Source organism: Centruroides sculpturatus, unplaced genomic scaffold (genome assembly GCF_000671375.1).
Source record: "Centruroides sculpturatus isolate CEXI.00-Female unplaced genomic scaffold, Cexi_2.0 scaffold2159, whole genome shotgun sequence".
NCBI lineage: Eukaryota > Metazoa > Arthropoda > Arachnida > Scorpiones > Buthidae > Centruroides > Centruroides sculpturatus.
In genome coordinates this window covers 5,034-28,993 of record NW_019386378.1, presented here as the reverse complement: position 1 = coordinate 28,993, position 23,960 = coordinate 5,034, and the positions used below count along the sequence as shown (strand labels likewise).

Here is a 23,960-nt window from a genome sequence, read left to right as displayed (position 1 = left end):
AAAGTCCACCAAATTAAAAGATACTAGTACCCACGGAGAGCGCTTGTCTTCCTGACTCCAACGATGTGTTATACTTCGCAATAATCATGATCAAACCCGGAGCACATGTAAGACACAACATAGCACTTCCGACCCCTAGCGGTCCTCCAGAATACGTCCAATTCAGAATACGTCCTGTTTAGACGAAACAAATTTTGTTCGGTATACGACTTAATTCAATTATACGCGCCATCTATGAACAAGTAGCACTATCGGTGTACTACACTAGACTACACGTTCGCGGTGCTACGATTTATAACTTTGTTAAATTTCTTCTGATTTTAATTTGTAAGTAACATTTTATTATTTTTATTAATCATGAATTGCAAAAGGGCAACAGAAAAATAAAAAAAATTACTAGAATCACAACGGAACTGAAAAAAGAGATTGTTGAGAAATATGAAGGTGGCACGCCTGTTCGAGATTTAACTGTTGCATTCGGTATTCCGAGAACGACGATATCGACAATCGTGAAAAATAAAGACATTATTAAATTTGCTAACGTTGCGAAAGGGGTTAAATCAATTTCTAAACAGAGATCGAAGACATNACCCCCCTATAAGATCATTGATTTTTCCGTTTTATCTGAATTACATGTTGTACGAGTCACTTAGATTTTACAAATATGTGAGCCATTCACAGCCCGGCACACGTATTTGTAAAATCTAAGTGACTCGTACAACATGTAATTCAGATAAAACGGAAAAATCAATGATCTTATAGGGGGGTCGACTGTAATTAGTGCTTTTATAAAAAATTATGTCTTTAGAAGTAAAAAATCTAGCAACCTCCACTTCAATCTATGTTTTATTGTGGAACTGTGTTTTGCACATGAGTGCATAATGCCAAAAAAAGATGATAATCGTTTTGAGAAACGTCACAAGGATCCATATCGTTGTGACATTACTCTAAGTGATTATCATCTTTTTTTGGAGGATGAGGGAGTATCTCCTATCCTAAAACACAAATCTTCTCACAAGTAAGTTTTGCAGTATGAGGTTTTGCATTGTCCTGTAAGAATAGTATTTTCTTTTGATTAACTAATCCTGGCTGTTTCTGAAGTAATGCATCCTACAGAAGTCAAGTTGCATCAAGTAGAACTATGCTGTAATTGTTTGGCCTGAAACTCATAGGTGACAGTACTGCTGTAGCCCATCACACACAAAGCATAGTCTTATGGGGATGAAGTGGTGTCTTTGAAGTTGCAGTAACTTCATTTCCTGAGTACATGATCCTTTTTTCATCACAAGTGAGCAAGCCATCCAAAAATGGCTCATTTTTATGATGCGAAAGAAGTGAAGAACAAATTGTTAGTCTTTGAAGTTTGTCATCTGATTATGCATGTGGGACTCATTTGTTTAGCTTCCATGATTTTCCTAGTTGATGCAAGTGTAAACAAATTGTTTCATCACATAGGTTAAACATTTTTGAAAGTACAGTAAGACCCTGCTTAATGCTGTTTCAGTATTATTCGGTAATGTTGGATTCCCCGAACGCATGTTTGCTGCGTCACAGTTGATTTATGATAGGTCATCAACTTTATTGTGTGTATAAAGATATAAACAGATTATTTTATTGTGATAAATACGGCATTTTTTAGTTTTTTACAATTGGTGATTGCAAAGAAAAAGAAAGTAAAGCGAGAAGAAAAAGCATTTCACTGGAAACTAAAATGCAGGTGCTCAGACGATTAGATGCAGGTGAACGGCAATCTGATATTGGCACTGCGTTAAATTTGTCAACTTCAACAATATAGACAATTTTAAAAAATAAAGAAAAAATCCTATCATCAGCAACCACAACGACTTCGACAACAAAAATTACCTGTACCAGAAGCAATCTGTTAGAGGAAATGGAGAAATGACTTTCCATCTGGATTGACAATGAAGTTGAATGCAATATGCCATTAAGTCAAGCAATTATAATGGATAAAGTGAGAAAAATTTTAAACCATATTCAGAATGAAAAAGGTGACATGAGTGAAAATTTCGTAACTAGTTGTGGGTGGTTTAACCAATTTAAAAACAGAAACAATTTTCATAATATACAGGTTACTGGAGAAGTGGCAAGTGGAGATACAAAAGCAGCTGCAGCATTTCCAGCAACAGTAAGAGCAATCATTGAACGAGGGAATTATCCTCCTGAATTAGTTTTCACTGTTGAAGAAGAAACTCTTTTCTGGAAGAGAATGCTAAAACATTTATCCCATGAAGAAAAGCAAGCTACAAAAGATCGTTTAACACTTCTACTGAGTGGTAACACTAATGGAGACTTTAAATTAAAACCACTGCTTGTTTATCATTCCAAAACCCCAAGAGTAATGAGGGGAATTTCAAAATCATCTTTACCAGTCATTTGGGAGTCCAATAAAAGATCTTGGATCACTATGAAAATTTTGCAGAATTGGTTTACCAAACATTTTTGCCCGTCTATTAAACGCTACTGTGGATTTAAAAAACTAGAACCGAAAGCTCTACTTTTGATCGATAATGCTCCAAGCCATTCAATGCTTTTATCTGACTTAACAACGTGCATTCCAGTAGAAGTGGTTTTCCTGTCGCCAAATACAACTTCGTTAATCCAACCAATGGATCAAAGCGTAATATCAAATTTTAAAGCTTATTATCTGCGGTGGACATTCCGACAACTGATTGATAAAACAGATGGAGCAGATAAACAATCCATTAGAGATTTTTGGAAAAACTATAATATCATGGATGCTGTAGACAACATCAATCTTTCCTGGAATGAGGTGACCAAGAAATGTTTGAAAGAAGTATGGAAGAATGTATGGCTGGAGCTAAGCAAGGATGTTGACACAAGAGAATCCATTGTTGATGTCAATGAAATTGTCAAGCTAGCTAATGAAACAGGGTTGGATAATATAAATGTGCAGGATATTCAAGAGTTACAACAGGATATGAAAGTTACAACTGGAGAAAGTTTTTCCAACAACAATCTTAAAGACTTAGTAGAACAAACAGGTGCATGAAGTTGACGAAATTAGCATTTCTGAAGATGAGGAACAAAAGGCACTTTCAACGGATTTTCTAAAAGAAACTTTAGCCACTATAACAGAAATTATGGATCAGTTTATACAAAGTGATTTAAATTTTGATAGAAGTTCAAAGGCAAGACGAAGTGTTGTGGATGCGATATCTTGCTATTGACAACTGCTTGCTGAACGAAACAGGAAAAGGCAAACGACATTAGATGACTTCTTCACAAAGAAACAAAAGATGTCAAATGAGGAAGAACCTTTCTCATCACAAACATAACTTCATTACTCAAACTTTTTTTTATGAATGTTTTATGAATAAATATCGATATTAGCAGTAAATAAGGCTATAATTAATGCATTTAACAATAAATGTTACGAAATAAAACAAACAAAAAAAAACCTGATAAATTTTATTCTTCTCTGTTCTGTTTTGCATATCCCCATTATTTGACCCCGTTTAATGCTGTTTCGTTTAGCACTCTGTCATCTAGGAACACATCCCCTGCATTAAGCGGGGTCTTACTGTACTTGCCATGTTAATCTAGAATTATTTTCAACTTTGTCATGTAATTCTTCATTATCAATAATGGAGAGTCTACCTGAATGTGGTGTATCTTCAAGTGATTTGTCATTAGAAGCAAATTTTTTAAACCATTTCTGTGCAATACATTCTGATTACTGATTTACATTTTTTCCAAATGCCACACATGTCTTATGGGATGTTTCTGCTGCCTTCAAGCAGAGTTTAAAGTTATAAAACAAAAAAGTCCAAGTTATGCCAGGCATAGCTGACATTTTAAAAGGATTTAAAGTATCAGGAAAGCAGTGCACATCAAATGAAAGTGCATTGACTGTATTTATGTAAAAAGTTTTGTTCTGCAAACCAATACAAGTTGAAACAAATAATTGCTCACCCAAATTACATCGTTTGTTTACATGATATATACAACAACTGTTCTGAAAATGTGCAACAGATTATTGTTCTGAGTTTGTGAGATACTTGCAAGGTTGATGTAAGTCTCTTTTTGAAATGGTATCATTTACATTCTCTCCACCTTTTACATCAGCCTGTTTTCAGAAAGACATTGCAGGATAGCAGATTCCACAGATTTAACTTTGAGAAAAAAGTTTGACCTAAAAGTAACTGTTTTTTATCTTTTGCTTGATGAAATTCACAGAAATCACATTATGCAAGATATGGGCTGTAGAGGGTGGTCTAATAGTTTACCACTAATTTTTGTCAAATCTTGCAATGTTGATTGTGCAACAAGCAGCCTAGCATTATCTTAAAAGAAGAAACCACTCTTTATTAAGCACTTCCAGTCATTTTATTTTCCTGGCTCTGCCATACTTTTCTTCTGTTATATATAACAATCAGTCAAAAACGATCTCCCAAGATTTTTTCATTTTTGGACTATGGATCTTGAAATGTCAAGAAATTCCAAAAAGTTTGTGGGTTCTTTTTCTGCGAGGGGTTTGATTTTGTTCATTCATTTTGAAGCTTAATAACTCCTGTGCTTTATGTTGAAAATTTCTGAAATTTTGCAGGAAGGTTTGTATATTAGGAAATTGGTGCTATTAAATTTTGGTGGTTGAGGGGATGGTGAGATAGAGAGGGGAGGTTGTATGTCATATCTCAAGTAGGGTTAGACTTAATGATGATTTTTACTCATTATTAGTTGGCATGTACAATTTTTTTTTATGAAACTTGTCCCTATCCTCAAAATTAAATTGTTCTCCATTTTATAATTAAAAATATAAAACGTTTTTTAAATGAAATATCATAACATAGTGTCATATGCAATTTTAAATGTTGCCAGGAAAGTGAAGTAGTTCTTTCTTGGATTTTTTTGAGTTTACCTCAAAGAACCAATTTACAAAGTATTAACATAATAATTACATTTTATTCAGATTAGTAATGCGGTATTCCAATAAGAGATACTGTTGCCATTACTTTAGATGCCAATGAATATTATTTTATACTGGTTAATATTTTAAAAAGTATTAAAGATGTTTTCTTAATTGTTTTAGATTTTTCTTATTGATCTTATATTTTAATAAACCTTTTCAAGTTTCTTGGTTCAATGAACATGATGGACTATTCTCTCTGCCTGGGTATTCACGATTGCGAGAGAGCCGAACAGGAAGCACTCGAGAGAGAGAAGGAAGCGATGGAAGCCGACGGAAGCGGTGAAGATGCTCCCGGTCCCACAGACGAGGACGAAGATTCTGCGGGAAGTGGACTGGGTGCGGCAGCCGGTCCGACACCTCCAGATTCACCGCAGGCTACTTCTCGTAATGAGGGTTTACCAAATGGAGTACTGAATCCTCTTAGAGACATCTATGGTCTTCATTCCACAGAAGGTTGTTCTCATTATTAATAATAATACAAATATATTTTTGTGTAAAAAAAATTACAGTGCAATTTATTTTAGGTGCACCCCGTCGTGAAGTGTACTTCATGGCATTAGTCGACGTACTCACACACTACGGAATGAGGAAACGGACCGCACAGGCAGCAAAAACTGTGAAACATGGACCTAGTGCCGAAATTTCCACTGTACATCCGGAGCAATATGGAAAACGGCTAATAGATTTTGTTTCCAAATCCATGGTATAAAAACAGGATGTTGTTTGTTTTCAAAGTTAATTTGTGTGACAGCAGTTTAAACATGTGGAATCTTAGTCATTCAGTCCTATTACACATAAACACTCAAAAAAAAACAAAAAAATAGCTGGCTGAATGAATTATATTGGCACTAATTATATCTATTCAGTAATGAGACACTAGTGATTTCTAGTGCAAAGTTAGATCTCAACTTGTTACATTCAAGATATTTGACACTCTCTGATTTTACTTATTTCTATTTTTCAAGTAATTTAACAAAGATTAAAATAGGAAGAAAAGCATATTTTTTTTATTTTAATGCCATGTCCTAAAATTAGAACGAAATTTAGCAATATTTTAGATAATTTGAGAGTTTTATTGTTAGATATCGGTGGATTTTTTGAAGTTAAAACATTTACCCTTCATCTCAGATTGCCTTTTTTCAGTAGTGATCTCACAAGTTAAACAAAAAAAAAAATGTTTTCAAATTTTCTGGTAAGAATAATTTCTGAATAGATATTAAACTCTAATATAAAATGACATTTTTAATAATTGCTCATTCATAAGTTAGTTTAAAAGAAAGTTTCTCTCATATGTCACAAGATACCATTTTTATTTTTGCCAAACAGAAGAATATTATAGCTCGATAGTGGTTGTAATATTAAATTCTATGTACTATATTGTATTTATTTCATAGTAATTCCTCGGATTTTAATTCGGATGCCTTACTTAACAACTACCATTGAGTTAAGCCTTCTCTTGCTGTACCCGTTATATTAAAAAAAAATGCTCTAAATAGATGCTTTTAATTGTTTCTGTAAAAAAAATTAGACAAGAACGTCTTCAAAATCAAAACATTCTTACAATAATTGATACGCTACAACTCATAGCATAACGACAATTACATTACCTCATACTTAAAACAGAAAAAAATTACACCACAATTTTAGAAAACTGGATAGTTTTAAAAACCAGAATAATGTGCAATTCAGCATGTTTTAATGCTATTAGTTTTGTACCATATAAATTTAAGGAAAAGAAAAAAAATATACAATGCTTTACGAATTACCATGCATGGGTTTTGCAATATTTACCATAGAGATTTATCAGTCATAGCACTTCCTATATAGCAAAACAATTACGAATACTCTTCTGGTTCTTTTGTAATGATAATTTATAATCAAATTTCAATTTATCAATTTAAATTGTTCATCATTGTTGTGAAGAAACTTTGTAATTAATTTGTATCAATGTTTATATATGTATTCATTACTTTTCTTTTGTTTGATAAATATTTTCCGCAACGGTCGCTCTTACGCAGTCGAAACGAGATCACACATCCGAGTGCCAAAAAGGGCACAAGAGTAAAAAATATGGGAAGTAAATGACTGCAAGAAGTATTTATCAGACTCTGTATTGCTTTATAATAAATGTAAATATTGTAGTTGGTCAAGTAATGTAATAAGATGTTTAATTTTTAATTATCACATTGTGATTAAAGTACTGTGCTCACATTGTTTGTTTCACTTCTTATCATAGCAATTTTGATCTTTGGCAATACAAAAAGTAATTGAGTAATTTTATCAGCCACACGGCTCCACAATAAAGTATTGGCCCGTTGCCACAGTTGGCTTAGACCGAAATTTGATTTCAATTCTCATAAGATTCGACTTCACGATCAATATAGATCAATTTGGTCCTCCACCCGCGCCGGTCATTCCGATCAGAGTCGATTCATCCACAGCACGCAGGTACCTTTACGTTTATCGATCAAATCAAAAATTAAATTGATAGACGAATTTAAACGTAAGTTTGAATATGATTTTATCTATTAACAATTTGAAAAAAACTAAGTATAGTCATAATGGGATTTCTAAGAATTATGGGAATATGCACTGATCTATATCCAAAAATATTTAATAAATACCTTTTATGATGATTAAGTTGTTAGAATTCAAAAAATATTTACTACAAAAGTGGAAAGATGGCCATCTGGTTGTATAGTCGAGTCTGTTCAGGACTTGACAATTTCTTTTAACAGTTTAGATTGGGGCGTTGTGAGCTGGCAAGGTCCAAAATGCCAAAAGAAACAACTCTTGCACCAGAGTTCATAAAATATCAAAACTTCAGTACCGACATTTATAGTTTAATAGACTTTGACTACATAAGTTATAATTTCAACACCAATAGTTGGTATTAACGCCTTAAGTTCTTAGAATTTTTGTTGTTTAACAAGCATTTTGTTGTAAATATTGAATTTTATACTAGTTAGAAAATATCAAACAACACGATTAGGTGAAAGAACCTAGCAAAAAGAAAAAACCCTTAATCAGCACTAATTCAATAATTCCTCATCTATGTACTGACCAGGAGGAGGAGTAGCTTTCTGTATCGGTTTGATGAATCTTTTGTAAGCTGTAAGGAGTAGCTTTCTGTATCGGTTTGAATCTTTTGAATGGAAATTAACAGCTTGTAGACAGAATGTTTCCTAATTAGTGTTTCTTCTTCTATTATCCAGTCTAAAATATTAGAAAATACAGCACAGTATTATTTATCATTTTAAAATCCGAAGTTAGTGTGATACAATTTGTTCATTATCCCCGCGTTTCTTTACGCAGCGCTTTACAGCCAACACGCCGAAACTGGTTTCTAATTGGCCAACACTGCTCGTGACGTCATTTAGCTACACTCGCTGCGTAAAGAATTATGCGAGGTATGCAAACGAAGTACTAGTTGGGAAATGTTGAGATAACTCCAACACCGAAAATGACCGAAAGGTAGGATGATGTTTTTGTTTCGAGCTATCCATCGCTGTACTAGCACTTGCCATAATTAAAAATTACGCTAACTTATATGTATAATATGCGTACAATATGTATACAATACTGTGTTATTTTACGCAGGGGTTGCGCGTAAACTTGTTCCATCGCAAGTAGTCTTAACGTCGAATCTTCGGAATTCTGCGTGCTAAGTAGGTATATTTAAGAAAATATGCGTTTCCGAAGGTTCGAGTTCGAAAAACTTAAAGCATATTCACTCGGTTAAATTCATTCCAATTAAAAAATGATGAAAACGAAAATTAACAGACGAAAAATTACGTTTTGTTTTCGTGACATTCACTGGGAGAACTACTATTGGAATTTTTGTTTCGTGAGCGCAGTTAAACGAACTCCGGGCATCATTATTTCATCCGTTTCTTTGCTCTTCTTGGTTGACGTTTCGGGCCTTACAACGCCCTTCTTCAGTCAACTAATTTTAAACATGCATAAACGGTTTGATGTTACGTAATAATTCAATAATACGCATCAAATTAACCAATTACATACCTTACGTTTTTAAGTAGCAATGAACTAGAAATTATAAAAGCAAATAATTATAAGTTAGCCAACAATGGACAAAAACGAAAAAGCTAGATATACTGTAATAGAAAATGTAGAATTTCGAGAACTAACGATAGACCTTACTCGATATATACGAAGTTAAAAAAACAATTAAACTGCAAAAATTAAAGCATTTTTCTAATTTATCTTAAGCGAAAACTAAATACAGTAATACCTCGACTTACACGATTTTCAAATCTCGTCGGCTTACATGTTCGGACGTGTCGCGCGGAATCGACGCATACATACAATTTATTTCTGTGTTTGTTATATCTACGGAGTCTCCAGAGACTATGCGGTGATTTGTAACCGTGAACGAATTAAAAGACGGGATAAGATTAACGAGAACATTTATTAGCTTACATACATCCCACTTGGATTTTACACGAATTGCGAAATTATACCCCGACTTACGCGGTTATCGGTAAAAAAGAAAAACAAAAGCCAGAAAAAAGCAAATTCCACGTACAGTACATGTATTTTGTAGCAGCGCCACAAAATACTAAGAGAAAAATGAAAGTTAGACTTCAGTATATAACAGATTTAAAATACAGTAGAGCCTCGATTATCCGACTCAATTGGGGACTCGGGTTGGTCGGATAATTGAAAAGTCGGATAACCGAAAAGTATGAAAAAATCCATTACTACTGTAGTATATTATTATATCCCATGTAATTAGTATATCGCTATTAACCTACTTCGCGTTGAATTTTCTTCCATGTTAAGCCTATCAAATTTTTTTAAAATAATAATCGTCGCTATTGTATCGTTAAAAATTAGAAAATTAAGCCTCGTTTAAATACTGGCTCCCTTTCACAGTCGATCCAGTGTTGCCAGCTAAAACACGTAAAAATAATATTAAAGTAGCCAAGACATAGCCAAGTATTGCAGCGCCGCATCGCTAGCTGACATTTGAATTTGCCGACTAGGACGCGATCGGTTAACCGAGGTGACGGTTAATCGGGAGTCGGATAATCGATGCTCTACTGCAGTGGTTCCCAACCTTTTTTCATTAGCGTACCCCGTGACATGTCATATCTCTAGAATGTACCCCTCATTTAAGAAATTTAGTGAGTAATCGTATTGTTAATTTTACATATTGTAACTTTAAATTAAAGAAAAAAAAACTAAAAAAAAAATGTATAATAAAGTTGTGATTGTTGCTAGGAACATTTTTTATCTAATAATTTTTTAATACCATTAGTTTGTGATACATAATATATTATTTTTCTGCCATAATAACTAACTTTTCTCTGTACCCCTAAACAACCTATCGCGTACCCCTAGGGGTACGCGTACCACAGGTTGGGAATCGCTGCTCTACTGTATCGGTATTTTGTGAACACCGTACGCTAAACAACTGCAATATAGATTCAAGAAATATAAAAATCTTAGAAAAAAAAAAAAACAGCAGAAAATTCAAAGCCAGAGCGCAGATCTTAAGCAATAAAAATAACAAATAAACGAGAACTGGCTAAAAATATCATAAAAAGGAAACGAGGGTAATGTAAAATAAGTGTTACAAATTAGATCTTTGTTTTTACAATTTTTATATGTAAAAAGAATCACAAATATATTTAAATTATTCCGAAGAAACGTTATCTTTGCTATAACTTATTGGATTAATTAAAGTAATTTTTACAGTGAAAAAGTTTGTAAATTCTAACTACAGTTCGATTCTTTAAGTAAATAAAATTATGTAAATCGGTAGGAGATGGAAAATGCCGTAGAAGCGTGCGCTTTTTTTCGTAACAATCCTAACAAAGCGCATCGTCGTAGTTTTAACGATTTGAAAAACTTAATCGTCTTTAAAGTGTACAACAGGTATGTTGTTCGAGGTTTTATACGCTTATTGTATTCTTCCAAAATGGCAGAATAGAAAAAATGATTAAGGACCCGTACACCCGCTTTAACACGTTGCGTTAGCGTTTCTCAGTCTTTTAACCCGAGAAATTTCATAAAAGTTCACTTTTTTCTTATTTTGTGTTAAGGTCCAAGAAATTTTACAAATAGAAAGTATAATTAACTGGTAAACGGTCAGAATATATTTGTATTTATTAATTTTAAACCTACTTACTAGTTTTTTTAAATTTTTGCCGGTTACGGCGCATCACAAATGGTCGATAATCGATACGTGGCAGGACTCGGAAAATTTTTTATAATTTCTGGAATAATTGCGCTTACGCCGCCTTAATTTTTAGCCGTGCCCGATAGCTTCGATAATCGCGTAACACCGGGTTGCGAAAGAATACAGACGAGTACCAAGTTTTTCTTCGTAAACCCGATTATTAAAGAGGAACGAAGTGCCGAATTATCGGGCTATAAGCTCGATGTTTCTATTAAAGCGGCCGAGGTAGACAAATCGAGAATACCAGAGAGTGAAAGAAGTATTACTTTCTCGAAATCTTTCGCGCTACGGGCGAAAAAACACGTAACGTCCGTCTCTCGTAAATGCATTAAAGGTGATTCCACCCACAAGAATCGGCGGGACTTTTCGTTACTAAAATAATAACCGGATCGCGTAATCGGAGTAGCGACCGTCTTTGCTTTTTAAAATCTTAATACAAAATATTATTGTAAATTTTTATATGTTTTATTTAAGAAACGAAAATTACCTTTTAAGAAGTTTGATTCGAGTTCATTTTTTTAATTACATTTTCAACTCAATTCGAAGTATTTTTGTTGTTATTTCCAGCAAACTTTAATGAATTTTTTTCTATTTGTGAAAATTTCTACGTAATTCGAAGGTAATTTTTAATATATATATCTTACACGGCATTATGATGATTTTGGAGGCTGAGGACGTATTAAATTACTTGAAAACAAATGATATCTTTAAAAAAATGAAAAATAATTATATCTTAAAAATAATTAATTGTCTCCAGGGAAATGAGAAACCCTAGTTAGTTATTAAAATGTTAATTAAAAATAGTCTCGGAAAGACAAACAACAGAAAAGAACGTAAAATACATAAATTTACAAACATACCTTCTATTCCGTATTACAGTAGAGCGTCGTTTATCCGAAAGAATTCCAGTCGGCCTAAAGTATAATTTTTATTTTTTTTATATTTTTCAATGTATTTATTTCGTTTGTAAAACATAAAGAAATCATTTTTAACGATACAATAGCCACGATTATTATTTTTAAAAGTTTACGTTAGGCTTAACATCGACGAAAATTCAACGCGAAGCGACACGCAACGGAGAAAAATTTCAACACGGGATAGGTTAATATATTTTTTCGTACATAATCGGTTATCCGAAAAAATAAGTTATCCGAACAACCCCAGTCCCCAATTGATTCGGATAAACGACGATCTAATGTATTTAAACGGTTTGATGTTATGTAATAATTACACGGGTCAGCGAGTAAAAAACTGCATGGGATTGTTTTACATTATGGTAACAACGAAAAAAATTCCATCTCGTCAATTTTTTTTGTTACACTCGAGTTTTTGTTTGTATTTAGCGTAAAATTCCTAGTTAACTTAAAGTTTAGTATTTTTTTTTATTTAAAAACTGGCCTTAAAACGAAGACTTCGTATATAGTTAATCGGGGCGTCCCGCTTTTAAGCTTTCCGTATCTGGTCTCTTGTTCTCGACATTAAGGACAGACAACGGACGGACTATTGTTCAAATTGCAGCAAGATAGTAGAAGTACAAAAGGAACGAATGACGTCATTTCTCCGCGCACTCTAAAGGCCGGGTCACACCGAACGCGATTCTCTAACGAAAAACGAAGCGAATTTTGCGACATTACTGACGTCGCTTTCGTCGAATGTTTCCGTTTAGCGAATTGGGCTCGTAGTCCAAAGTATTGACTGTTTTTGTTACCGAAAAATGTTCCCACCAATCAGAAAGGCGGATTTATCGACGTAAAGATGGAAAATCAACGCGGCGGCACGCGATCTACGGCCAGAAACCATTGTTGTCTAAAATAAGCAATGCTCCATTCGTGTGTTTTCCCATTTTACCATGACGAATTAGCCGTTCAGTCCAAGCCGACTTTTGGTCAGTTTCTTTCGGTTCTTCCACGTGCATATTTTTCCAGCCACGGCTGTGTCCAGTCGGCGTGTTCTTTGGCATCCTCCTCCTCTTTTCCCACTGATCGTGCCAAGGGTTAATGTCGTTTCCAGGGTGTTGGCTAGCGTGATGCGACGAAAGTACGAGAGCCGTTACTTTGTGATTTTGCCTTCTAACAATATTTCTGGTTTTACATACTCGAGAATAGCCTTATTTGTATTATTGTCCATCCAACGTATGCGCGACATTCATTTCTGACATCCTAGTTTGAAAGCATCGATTCGCCTTCTGTCTGCTTTCTCGTCTTTCCAATCATGTATGGTGATCAGAAAGATGGGAATTGTACCATTGCCCGCTTTTGCAATTACCTTTGATTTCTTGATGTTCCGCGCACTCTTCCGATTAGATATTCCAGGTTCTTTTCAGTTTCTTCAAGCAAGGTCGTATCATCGGTGTTTCTAAGCTTGTTAATGTTTCTTCCACCGATTTTTACGCCGATTGGCTATTCGTCCAGATTGCATTTCGTGATAAATTTCGGCATACAGATTGAACAGGGCAGCCCTGTCGAACGCCTTTCTCGATCCTGAACCAGTCTGTGTTGGCTACTGTTCTGACCGTGGCTTCTTGATTTTCATACAGTGAATGTATCCGTTCTTTCGGATGCTCTGGGATATCCATTTGCATCGGGCATTTTCACGGCTTCTCGTGTCCGATGCAGTAGAATGCTTCGCTGAAGTCGAAGCACCTATGCACGGCTTTTTGATGATCGTGCATCTTTTTCATAATCCATCACAGATAGATTTGAGTCACTGTGATTATAGATTAGTTTAAATATTTTTTTATGCAGCCACATCGTCATCTATTGTATATATTCCACACAAATGGTAAATCCTACCAATAGTCCTTTCGTAGTTTTTTCCGTGGGCCAAATAAAATTTACAGTAAAACCTGTATAAATCGAAATCGCACGGTACCGAATATTTTTTCTAGTTTGGTAGGTTTCCATTTTTAAGTTTTAACGTAGAAAATCGCTCCATTTCGAACAATTTTTTCCGTTTTGGACAGATTTTATGTAATTTGGTAAATATTTTAACTTTAACCAGAAGAAAAAAGTTATTCCTATTACACATTTTGTCCAGTTGCACGTTAGAATTATGCACTTAGTGGCGTTTTGGTTGTTTAAACCATATGTTTGCAATTACTAGTTTATTTTCTTAACAGCATTTAATCTCGCGGTTTCCAACCTGCTTTCGTTCTCCGGGTACTTACTTTTGCATTGGAGGTGGTGTCCTTGACCGGGATTTGATCTATTGCTTGCTGGAGATCTGCATAAAACTTCAACGTCGTTTTCTCTCGCCTCGATGCTGGGTGCATAAACTTGCAGAATCGCGAGTGAGCCAGGTTTTCCACCGATGCGGATAGATACGATTATATCATTGATAGCATCGAAACAGTAAACAGCCATAGTAATTTTCTTGGTTGCGAGTAAGGCGTCTGTATTTTCAAATTATCATTTCTATAGTAAATCGTGTAACCTAATTGTCACTGTTGAAATGGATCATGTAAAAATCGATATCTTTGGCGTCAACTTCAATTTTACCTATATTCATTCCCAGTGGCGTGCCGTGACATTTGGTGATAGGGAAGCCGCGTTTCTGTAAGAAGCCGACTTCCAGGGGCAATCAGTTAATTCTTTCTTTAAATGTATTTTTAATAGATTATTTATCCGACGTACTTAATAAATAAACGAGTTCAATATAATTACCTCCGTTATTAGACGCAATATATTCCATACGCCCTCTAAATGCCAATTCTCGCTTCGATAAAAACATATAACATCTATTTATTTAGATATAATATAGACTATCTGTTAACCGTAACTATCTCGTTATAATTTTCAATATTTATTTTATATTATTTNAATATATCTATTAACCGTAACTATCTCGTTATAATTTTTAATATTTATTTTATATTATTTACTAATATTAAATTCTATTCCGCTTCGATTTCCAAATCGCTTCAAATACGAAAGAGTCGACGATTTTTCGCATCTTTTGCCAGCTAAATTGTCAAAGCCATTCTTATTCCACACACTAATTTCATTTGAAAATAGTAGGCGAGCCAAGAAAACAATTTTTGCATTTTTATGCATTTACAGAGCCATTTCATCGCGAAAATGTCGAACACATTTTTTATCGAAGCATTTATATTTAACTTAGGCCTTTCTCATTTAATAATGTTTTCGTTTTCATTATAAGATCTCGAGCCAAAGCTTTTTTAAAATAAATTTTCAATATCGCAATTACATTCCGAATCGCTAGCCGCGACATAAGGGCTAAAATTAAAAATAAAATTATAAAAACTTACTCGGTGAAATAAAATGTGTGGTGGATATCCACACCTAGTACAAAACATTCTTCAATTGTACAAATATACTCTTAAAGAAAATTGTAATTAAATATAGCTTCGTAATGAAACGTACATAAAAATAACATAAAATATTGTTTACTCTTTAAATCTTAATTAACCAATTAGTCAAATAGCTCCCTACGAGTGGAATCGGAGACGATCTTGGCAGGTGCGTGCATGCGTTCAAATCCCCAGGGTGTCCATACCGGTTAATGCCTCTTTTGTGGCATCACTAGTATATTTCAAAGGACCCCGACGGGGCTGTTGTAGATTTTAAACGTTTCTGACCATAGCTGTAAAAATCTAAATATGTTAAACTTAATAGATTGTCTGTCGTTGTTTTCTAACTAATTGGTTTTAGGACCAGGTGTCCATAGAAATTTCCAAAATTTACAACTTTTCGGCCACTCCCATTGAACTAGAAAAGTTTCTGCCTTTATTACATCTAATATTTCCAATAAATCATTCCCCCACTGTACTCGGTTATAAGCTTTTGTTTATCAGTCCCTACTGTACTTGGTTCGATTAAGCTTTTGTTTAAGTAAAATTTCGGCACTTATCGGGGTTTTGTTTACGTTCCCAATTCCCTAATCGCTTAATTATTTAATTACTACTAAAGTAGAAATAAGTCGAAACCGGTTACTTTGTACTTCGAATATTTGTAGTCTTGGGAGAAAAGTGGAAAAACAAATTTTTATGACAAACGGATACATAAATTGTAAATGTAAGGAAAATAAATTCTAGAGCTTTTTCTGTACCTCGCGCATCTCTCATTTATTAAATTTATTAAATTTAGTTGTAAATGACGCTGTCAAAGTAACGGTTAATTTTTTAACATTATACAAGAATTGTATACGTTTTTTCTACATCTCCTTACAGATGTGACATGAAANAATTTTTATGACAAACGGATACATAAATTGTAAATGTAAGGAAAATAAATTCTAGAGCATTTTCTGTACCTCGCGCATCTCTCATTTATTAAATTTATTAAATTTAGTTGTAAATGACGCTGTCAAAGTAACGGTTAATTTTTTAACATTATACAAGAATTGTATACGTTTTTTCTACATCTCCTTACAGATGTGACATGAAATTGTAATATCACGTAATAACTGGTTTAACATCGAAATCCGTGAGTAATATAAAATGGGAGAGCAGAATAAAACTATCAAATATTTTAATGGATTTTTTAAAACTCCCATCAACTATACAGAACTATCGTAAAAACGTATCAGTAAATTCTTATCGGTCGGGTTAAGTTATAAATCTACTCGTTATTCACGTAATCGAAATATCTAGTGGGCAGGCGGCTAACAGCCCAGAACTGGTNCTTTTCTGCCAAAACTACACATCGCACGTGAATGGTGTTTGTATGTGGTAGTAGCCCAAGTCTCCATTCGTGCACCAGGGAGGTTGCGTCTCGATAGCTATAAAGGTGCGGGAGATATGGGCTTGAAAGTGGTTGAAAGTGGCTTTCTATCAGTGGCTTTCTATCTTCTTTCTATTTCTATTTTTTTCTTTTTTTCCGCGTGTAGTATAGAAATTTGTAATAAGATACATAATGCGGTTATAATAAAATATTGTGCGATTATTTTCATATAATTAAAATTTATATTTATTTATTTTTTAGAGAATACGAGGGAAGCGGCGCTTCCAACGCTTCTAATGACGGCACGCCACTGCTAATTTCGTATTATAATCGCTAAACAGATTATTTTTCTTTGATTTGAAAAATCACAATAAAATTAGTTTAAAACTAATGTTTTTAAAGAATATTAAAAATTATTTAAATTCATAAAAACACTTTTTTCCAGATATGGGTCAGAAATCCTGTCACTGCTACAAGACCACGTTGAAAGACACGAGAAATCATTTCAGCAGTCATCTAAGGAAAGACAGAATTAAGAGAGTAGTGGCAGCCATCGATGCCTAACATGCCAGAAAAACTTTGTACAGGAAATCGGCTTTAGACAACCACAGAAAGATTCATTTGCAGGTGAAGCCCCATATATGTACTACGTGCAATAGAAGTTTTTCCGATCCTTCCACATTACAGAAGCAGAAAAAGGACTCATACGCGAGAGAAACCTTAAGTGCACTAGCTGCAACAGAGGTTTCTCAGAGCGGAAATATGTTAAGACATATGAGGATAGTATGCCTTAATGTACAAACAGGTAATTAATAATTTATTGAGCCATTATTAACATTTATCGGAAATAATTACGAATCGTTATTAATATAATTTTCTAAATAAAGTACTGTAAGTATAAACATTCTTAAATATAATTTCCTGGAGAGGGTAAAAAAACAATGCAGTCGTCATTCATTCTAAAATTTCTATCTAAAATAGGCGTCGAAAAAAAATTATTGCTATAGGCCTAATAATCGTTTTATATATTTGCTTAATTCATCGTAAAAATTGTTCGTGACGAATCTTAATGTCTTAAAATATTTCTCACATTCTTTTCCAGTTTTCGAGAATTCAAGAAGGTAATTAACTTACTGCGGCATCTACGAAAACAACATGAAAGGACTTTTATGATAAAGGACTTCATCACTTAAAATTATTTTAACTTTAATGTGATTTTAACGGGTATAATTATAATCTGTAGATAATTCCTAAACTATTTAAAAAAAATTGTTTTAATCATTTGATTTTTGTAAATATATATATTTTTGTATAAATAAAATATGGAAATATAAAAGAATATAGATGATATTTTCTTATAAATCGTTTAATTTTTCCGTTTTTCGTGTATTCATAAGGGAAAGTATTCCATCCTCAAAGTTTTTTTGAAACCTCCCGAATTTTAAAAACGACGGAAAAAGTTCCGAGAATGTGTGTGTATTTGTTGGAGTCTATTTTGTTTAATATCTCAAAATGTGGTAATGACTAAAACAAATACTCTTTTTATAACACCAAAACTTCTAAATATTCCTCTTTAAATCCTTTGTAATTCCAATCGACGAACCATAAACAACAGGCGACTTGAAGTAAAACTTTTTAAAACAACAGACAAATACTATCAAAAAACTTTGACAGAAATGATCTGGATGGCGACCCGAAAGAGGAAAAAGGACTCAAACGTTGTTTGTATTATCTTAATTTTCAATAATGATAATAAATAACTCAGTTAAATTAATCCTGGACTAATATGTATAATTATATAAATAACGAATTTACTTAAAATAAGTAACAGTCGAAAGAAGGTATGACAATAAAAAAAGTTCATATTGTGAAATGACAATGTTTCTTATGACTTTGTATCGTCACCAACAATTATTTTTTCAAAAATATAAGGCTTTACTTTCAATAGAAGTTTTTCTGATCCTTTAAGTTAAAGCACGTAAGAACTCATACACTTAAGTGCACTAGCTACAACAGAGGTTTCTGAAAATGGAAATATGTGAAGACATGAGAGGAAAGTATGTCTGAATGTACAAACAGATAATTAATAATTTATTGACTAATTACCAGTATTAATTAATTAAGAATGTTAATCTTTTCTAAATAAAACATTTCCTAGAGAGGAAATAACATTTCATTCGTCATTCAATAGTCATCTGAAATATTGTTTCGATACAGAACAATTATTTTTTCCATTTTTTGTGATATACATTTGCTTAAATTCTGTCAAAAAATTCAAATTTATTTATAAACTAGCTGTGGCTCAAAATGTATCTATTATAAATGTATAACACTCCCCGTGGGAGGGAATTTAGAAAAATCCCTTCTTAGTGTACATTCTCTTGACGTATCCTATTAAAACGGAATCAAAAGCGCAAAAAGCCGCATCTAAAATATAATAGAACTGAGTTCTTTACGGTAAGCCTTAATCCTGCCCCTCTCCCCCGCGGGGGAATTTCGATATCTAAATTATATAAAAACATGCGCGAATTCGAATGCAACGTTGTGTCAAAATTTCAAAGCAATTGGTGAAGAACGATTCGGAGATTTAAGATTTTGAACAAACGAAGATTACATTTTTATTTACGTAGATTAATTTTTCTTTAAACATCAAATTACCTTTAAAAATAATTCTAGTATTTTTCTGATTAAAATGTATGCGGTACTACGGCGGAGAGAATAAGTCCCCGCTCTTACCACGTAGTTGGATCATGAGAAAATACAGGAGATACTCTCTCTTAACGACAAAGTTTAATGTCCCGAACCGAAGTTTCGTTCTCGGAAANCTTTGTAATTCCAATCGACGAACCATAAACAGCAGGCGACTTGAAGTAAAACTTTTTAAAACAACAGACAAATACTATCAAAAAACTTTGACAGAAATGATCTGGATGGCGACCCGAAAGAGGAAAAAGGACTCAAACGTTGTTTGTATTATCTTAATTTTCAATAATGATAATAAATAACTCAGTTAAATTAATCCTGGACTAATATGTATAATTATATAAATAACGAATTTACTTAAAATAAGTAACAGTCGAAAGAAGGTATGACAATAAAAAAAGTTCATATTGTGAAATGACAATGTTTCTTATGACTTTGTATCGTCACCAACAATTATTTTTTCAAAAATATAAGGCTTTACTTTCAATAGAAGTTTTTCTGATCCTTTAAGTTAAAGCACGTAAGAACTCATACACTTAAGTGCACTAGCTACAACAGAGGTTTTTGAAAATGGAAATATGTGAAGACATGAGAGGAAAGTATGTCTGAATGTACAAACAGGTAATTAATAATTTATTGACTAATTACCACTATTAATTGAAAGTACGTAGTTGTAAATGTTATTTAAGAATGTTAATCTTTTCTAAATAAAACATTTCCTAGAGAGGAAATAACATTTCATTCGTCATTCAATAGTCATCTGAAATATTGTTTCGATACAGAACAATTATTTTTTTCCATTTTTTGTGATATACATTTGCTTAAATTCTGTCAAAAAATTCAAATTTATTTATAAACTAGCTTTGGCTCAAAATGTATCTATTATAAATGTATAACACTCCCCGTGGGAGGGAATTTCGAAAAATCCCTTCTTAGTGTACATTCTGTTGACGTATCCTATTAAAACGGAATCAAAAGCGCAAAAAGCCGCATCTAAAATATAATAGAACTGAGTTCTTTACGGTAAGCCTTAATCCTGTCCCTCTCCCCCGCGGGGGGATTTCGATATCTAAATTATATAAAAACATGCGCGAATTCGAATGCAACGTTGTGTCAAAATTTCAAAGCAATCGGTGAAGAACGATTCGGAGATTTAAGATTTTGAACAAACGAAGATTACATTTTTTATTTATATAGATTAATTCCTCTTTAAACATCAAATTACCTTTAAAAATAATTCTAATATTTTTCTGATTAAAATGTATGCGGTACTACGGCGGAGAGAATAAGTCCCCGCTCTTGCCACGTAGTCGGATCATGAGAAAATACAGGTGATGCTCTCTCTTAACGACAAAGTTTAATGTCCCGAACCGAAGTTTCGTTCTCAGAAATGTCTCTTGAACTATATGGCAATAGTCAATAAAAATAAAATAAAAAAAAATATATGGAATTGTAAATACGATTTAATTAATTTTTAAACCTTTATAGCTAAAAATTTCATAATTTTCCAGGCGAAAAATATTTTAGTACTAGTGTGTGTTATTTTTTAAGTTAAAATTATGTGTGAAGCCATCTGCTATGAGATTTCATTAAAAAATAGCTTATTATTACTATTATTAACTCGCGGGGGACGGAATTCCGACATAAATATTTATCAGGGCCGGATCAATAGGCGCGAGGCCCGATTAAAAATAGCTTATTATTACTATTATTAACTCGCGGGGGACGGAATTCCGACATAAATATTATCAGGGCCGGATGCAATAGGCGCGAGGCCCGATTAATTATTATTTTTTTTTTGCGGGCTCCTCAAACACAAAATTAATTAACAGTTATTTAAAATCTATATTTCAATACGTAAATTATTTATTTAAAACAAAATCCAATTGTAAAAATCAAAAGTCATGAACCATAAGGTAGACAAATTTCTACATTTTTATATTTGGTACAGGTTTTTTAAACTGTATTTTATTGAATATAAACATACATAGATATGTTTTAGTATTTCTATATTTTTAAATGAATATAACTTCATAAATTTTTGCCATGAAAAATCTAATGTGTTGATGAATTAATATAACTGAATTTTATTGAATATAAACGTATAAAGAGATGTTTTATATGTTCCGAAGTTTTTGTTCTGTAAAATCTAAAATGGTATCAAAATCTAACTGGCTTGCTTCCTGACTCTCAATTGACATGATCGCTAAACTGTTGGATCTATTCTGTAATTTGTAAGATATTTCTATATCTTACAAAATATCTTAATCGGATACAAACGAAAATATCTTAGACGGATACAAACGAAAAGGATACGTTAAAGCTTCTAATAGATCTATTTTGCGATCTTAATATTAAGTAATGCACTTTTCTGATGATCATTACTAATATAAAAGCCATTGTCTGTGTGTATTTTGTGCGAATATTTTATAACTCCTGCAATTTATGTCCAATTCAAATAAAATGTTGGTTCTATTCTTTTTTATGTTCCGACGGAATGTGTAGACTACTTATTTTACGGAAATATTAGCTGTAGAATAAACGTTTTATCGTTTCATAATTAATATTTGTATATATTTATAATTATTAGTTCTGTCTTTTCGTTAGCTTTACGTACGAATGTAAAAAGTAATTTCATTAAACAAATTTCTTGTAAAATTACTTTTTACATATGAGATTTTTATAGAACTTGCTACATTTTAATAAAGTCATTGTCTAATTATTGCCGAATCAAAAAGTATACTATTCTATTATTTTCTTTCTCGAAATCATATTTGATTTTATTATGGTGAATATTTTAATGATTAATTCTGAATCACATCTAAATAAATTATTTTGTAATGTATCAATTAATACAGATTAGATAGAAACAGAAGTTGAAACGATTTGGAGGTGATTAACATCGGTATCATCTGTAAACTGTTTACGTATGTATTGTTTCTCTATTTACAATTAATAAGTTTTATATTCATTTTTCTTTATATATTTTCACATATTGAAATTTTTATTCACTGCAATGTACTGTACAACAGCGAAATAAATAATTTACTTAGCTTCTTTGATAATTTTGCAATGTAAATACGTGTAATTAATTATAAATTATAATAAATAAATGATGCCTTGAACACAGTTAAATTCTTCCGAGCAGATTATTTTCATTGTAATTAATTTTAAAACGCGCGATGAATAAGCAAACTTTGGACCAACTGATAAGAAAAAAAAAAGACGTTTTGAAAACCTTTTAACACCATAAATGAGATTGACAAGCAATAAAAGATAATTGGCTTTGTACTTTTTGTTGTCGCGGTAAATTTTAAATACTTCCAGGAATAAAGTTCAAGGATAATCCCTTACATTAGTGGTTCTCAACAGGGGTACATGTACCCCTGGGGGTACGAGCATAAATCGAAAGGGTACATCTAACTTTCATTATAAAATGGCGTATGTTAATCAATTTGCTGTAAATTATTAACACAAGAAACAAGAAACGACAAAAACTTGCTTTAAAATATCCCAGTGTAAACACCGATTTCCCTTTTAACAGTCCAAACAACTTGTTTATCTACTTGATTTGCTTGTCTATTTGTGCCGTTAGTCCTTCAAAAGTACCGGAGAATTTGAGAAATGCCTTTACGGTTTCAAATTTGCTGATGGGAAAACCCCTATCTATACCTCCTAGTGTGGGACATAATGCCTCCGGTGAAGGATGGGCAACGTTGGTAAGACGGCTAACATAGGAGGGGACCGAGCAGGAGTCGGGATAAACTTCTAACTTCATTCTTGTGATGAAGAAGGGCAATCTCTTGTCCTAGGAGTAAGAAATTGCTCCTTAAGGCGGATGAACTATTTACTTAGTCAACGGCATGGGAATGTGGAAGGCAATGGAAAACCACCACATTATTTTCTTCCTAGTTATAGTATTATGACATACAATCCAGGAATGGCCCTCAGTCCCCGGCAGACCTTCAATGGTCAGAGGGTGCTAAGAATCTCCGGACAAAACAAAAAATTAGCTACATGGAATGTTAGAAGTATGTTTGAAAGTGGAAAATTAGATAATACGGTGAAGGAAATGGAAAGATTAAAGATTGATATATTGGGTATAAGTGAAGTTAGATGGCCTGGTACGGGAGTTTGCAAAACACAGAATGGAATTTTTTATTATTCAGGAAATAATTCGATAAATCATAACCACGGAGTAGGTGTTATATGCAACGAAAATACAAGCAAGGCAGTTTTATTCTTCTTACCATATTCTGATCGAATAATTTTAGTAAAAATAAAAACAAATCTAGGAATCTTAAATATAGTTCAAGTATATGCACCAACTGCAGAAAAAGATGACAGTATTATAGAGGACTTTTATCAACATATAAGTGATGTTTTAAAATATACAAAGAAAAATGAAATTTTAGTTATT

General features: G+C 32.9%; 3 protein-coding genes across 3 annotated transcripts; all 3 read left to right on the top strand.

The window, feature by feature from the left end:
* The first annotated feature begins 778 nt into the window (after window positions 1-778).
* On the top strand, window positions 779-4,750 carry LOC111614751 (tigger transposable element-derived protein 1-like). Its single transcript, XM_023356119.1, has one exon. It carries the CDS (start codon window positions 1,940-1,942, stop codon window positions 3,029-3,031), a length of 1,092 nt encoding a protein of 363 aa, XP_023211887.1. The 5' UTR covers window positions 779-1,939; the 3' UTR covers window positions 3,032-4,750.
* A 241-nt stretch (window positions 4,751-4,991) lies between these two features.
* LOC111614752 (phosphatidylinositol 5-phosphate 4-kinase type-2 alpha-like) lies at window positions 4,992-7,162 on the top strand. The gene is made up of 2 exons (XM_023356120.1): window positions 4,992-5,404; window positions 5,476-7,162. Exons 1-2 carry the CDS (start codon window positions 5,125-5,127, stop codon window positions 5,658-5,660), a joined length of 465 nt encoding a protein of 154 aa, XP_023211888.1. The 5' UTR covers window positions 4,992-5,124; the 3' UTR covers window positions 5,661-7,162.
* A 16,300-nt stretch (window positions 7,163-23,462) lies between these two features.
* LOC111614750 (craniofacial development protein 2-like) lies at window positions 23,463-23,886 on the top strand (the record flags this gene model as incomplete). The annotated part of the gene is made up of 2 exons (XM_023356118.1): window positions 23,463-23,664; window positions 23,710-23,886. Coding segments are annotated over exons 1-2 (379 nt in total), but the record flags the coding sequence as incomplete, so codon positions are not given.
* Between the last annotated feature and the right edge of the window lie 74 nt (window positions 23,887-23,960).

Bases quoted from the DNA above. Each gene is read 5' to 3' on its own strand.
- LOC111614751 (XM_023356119.1), top strand. From the start codon at position 1,940: ATGCCATTAAGTCAAGCAATTATAATGGATAAAGTGAGAAAAATTTTA.
- LOC111614752 (XM_023356120.1), top strand. From the start codon at position 5,125: ATGAACATGATGGACTATTCTCTCTGCCTGGGTATTCACGATTGCGAG. The intron at 5,405-5,475 runs GTTGTTCTCATT...AATTTATTTTAG, and splicing joins TGGTCTTCATTCCACAGAAG to GTGCACCCCGTCGTGAAGTG.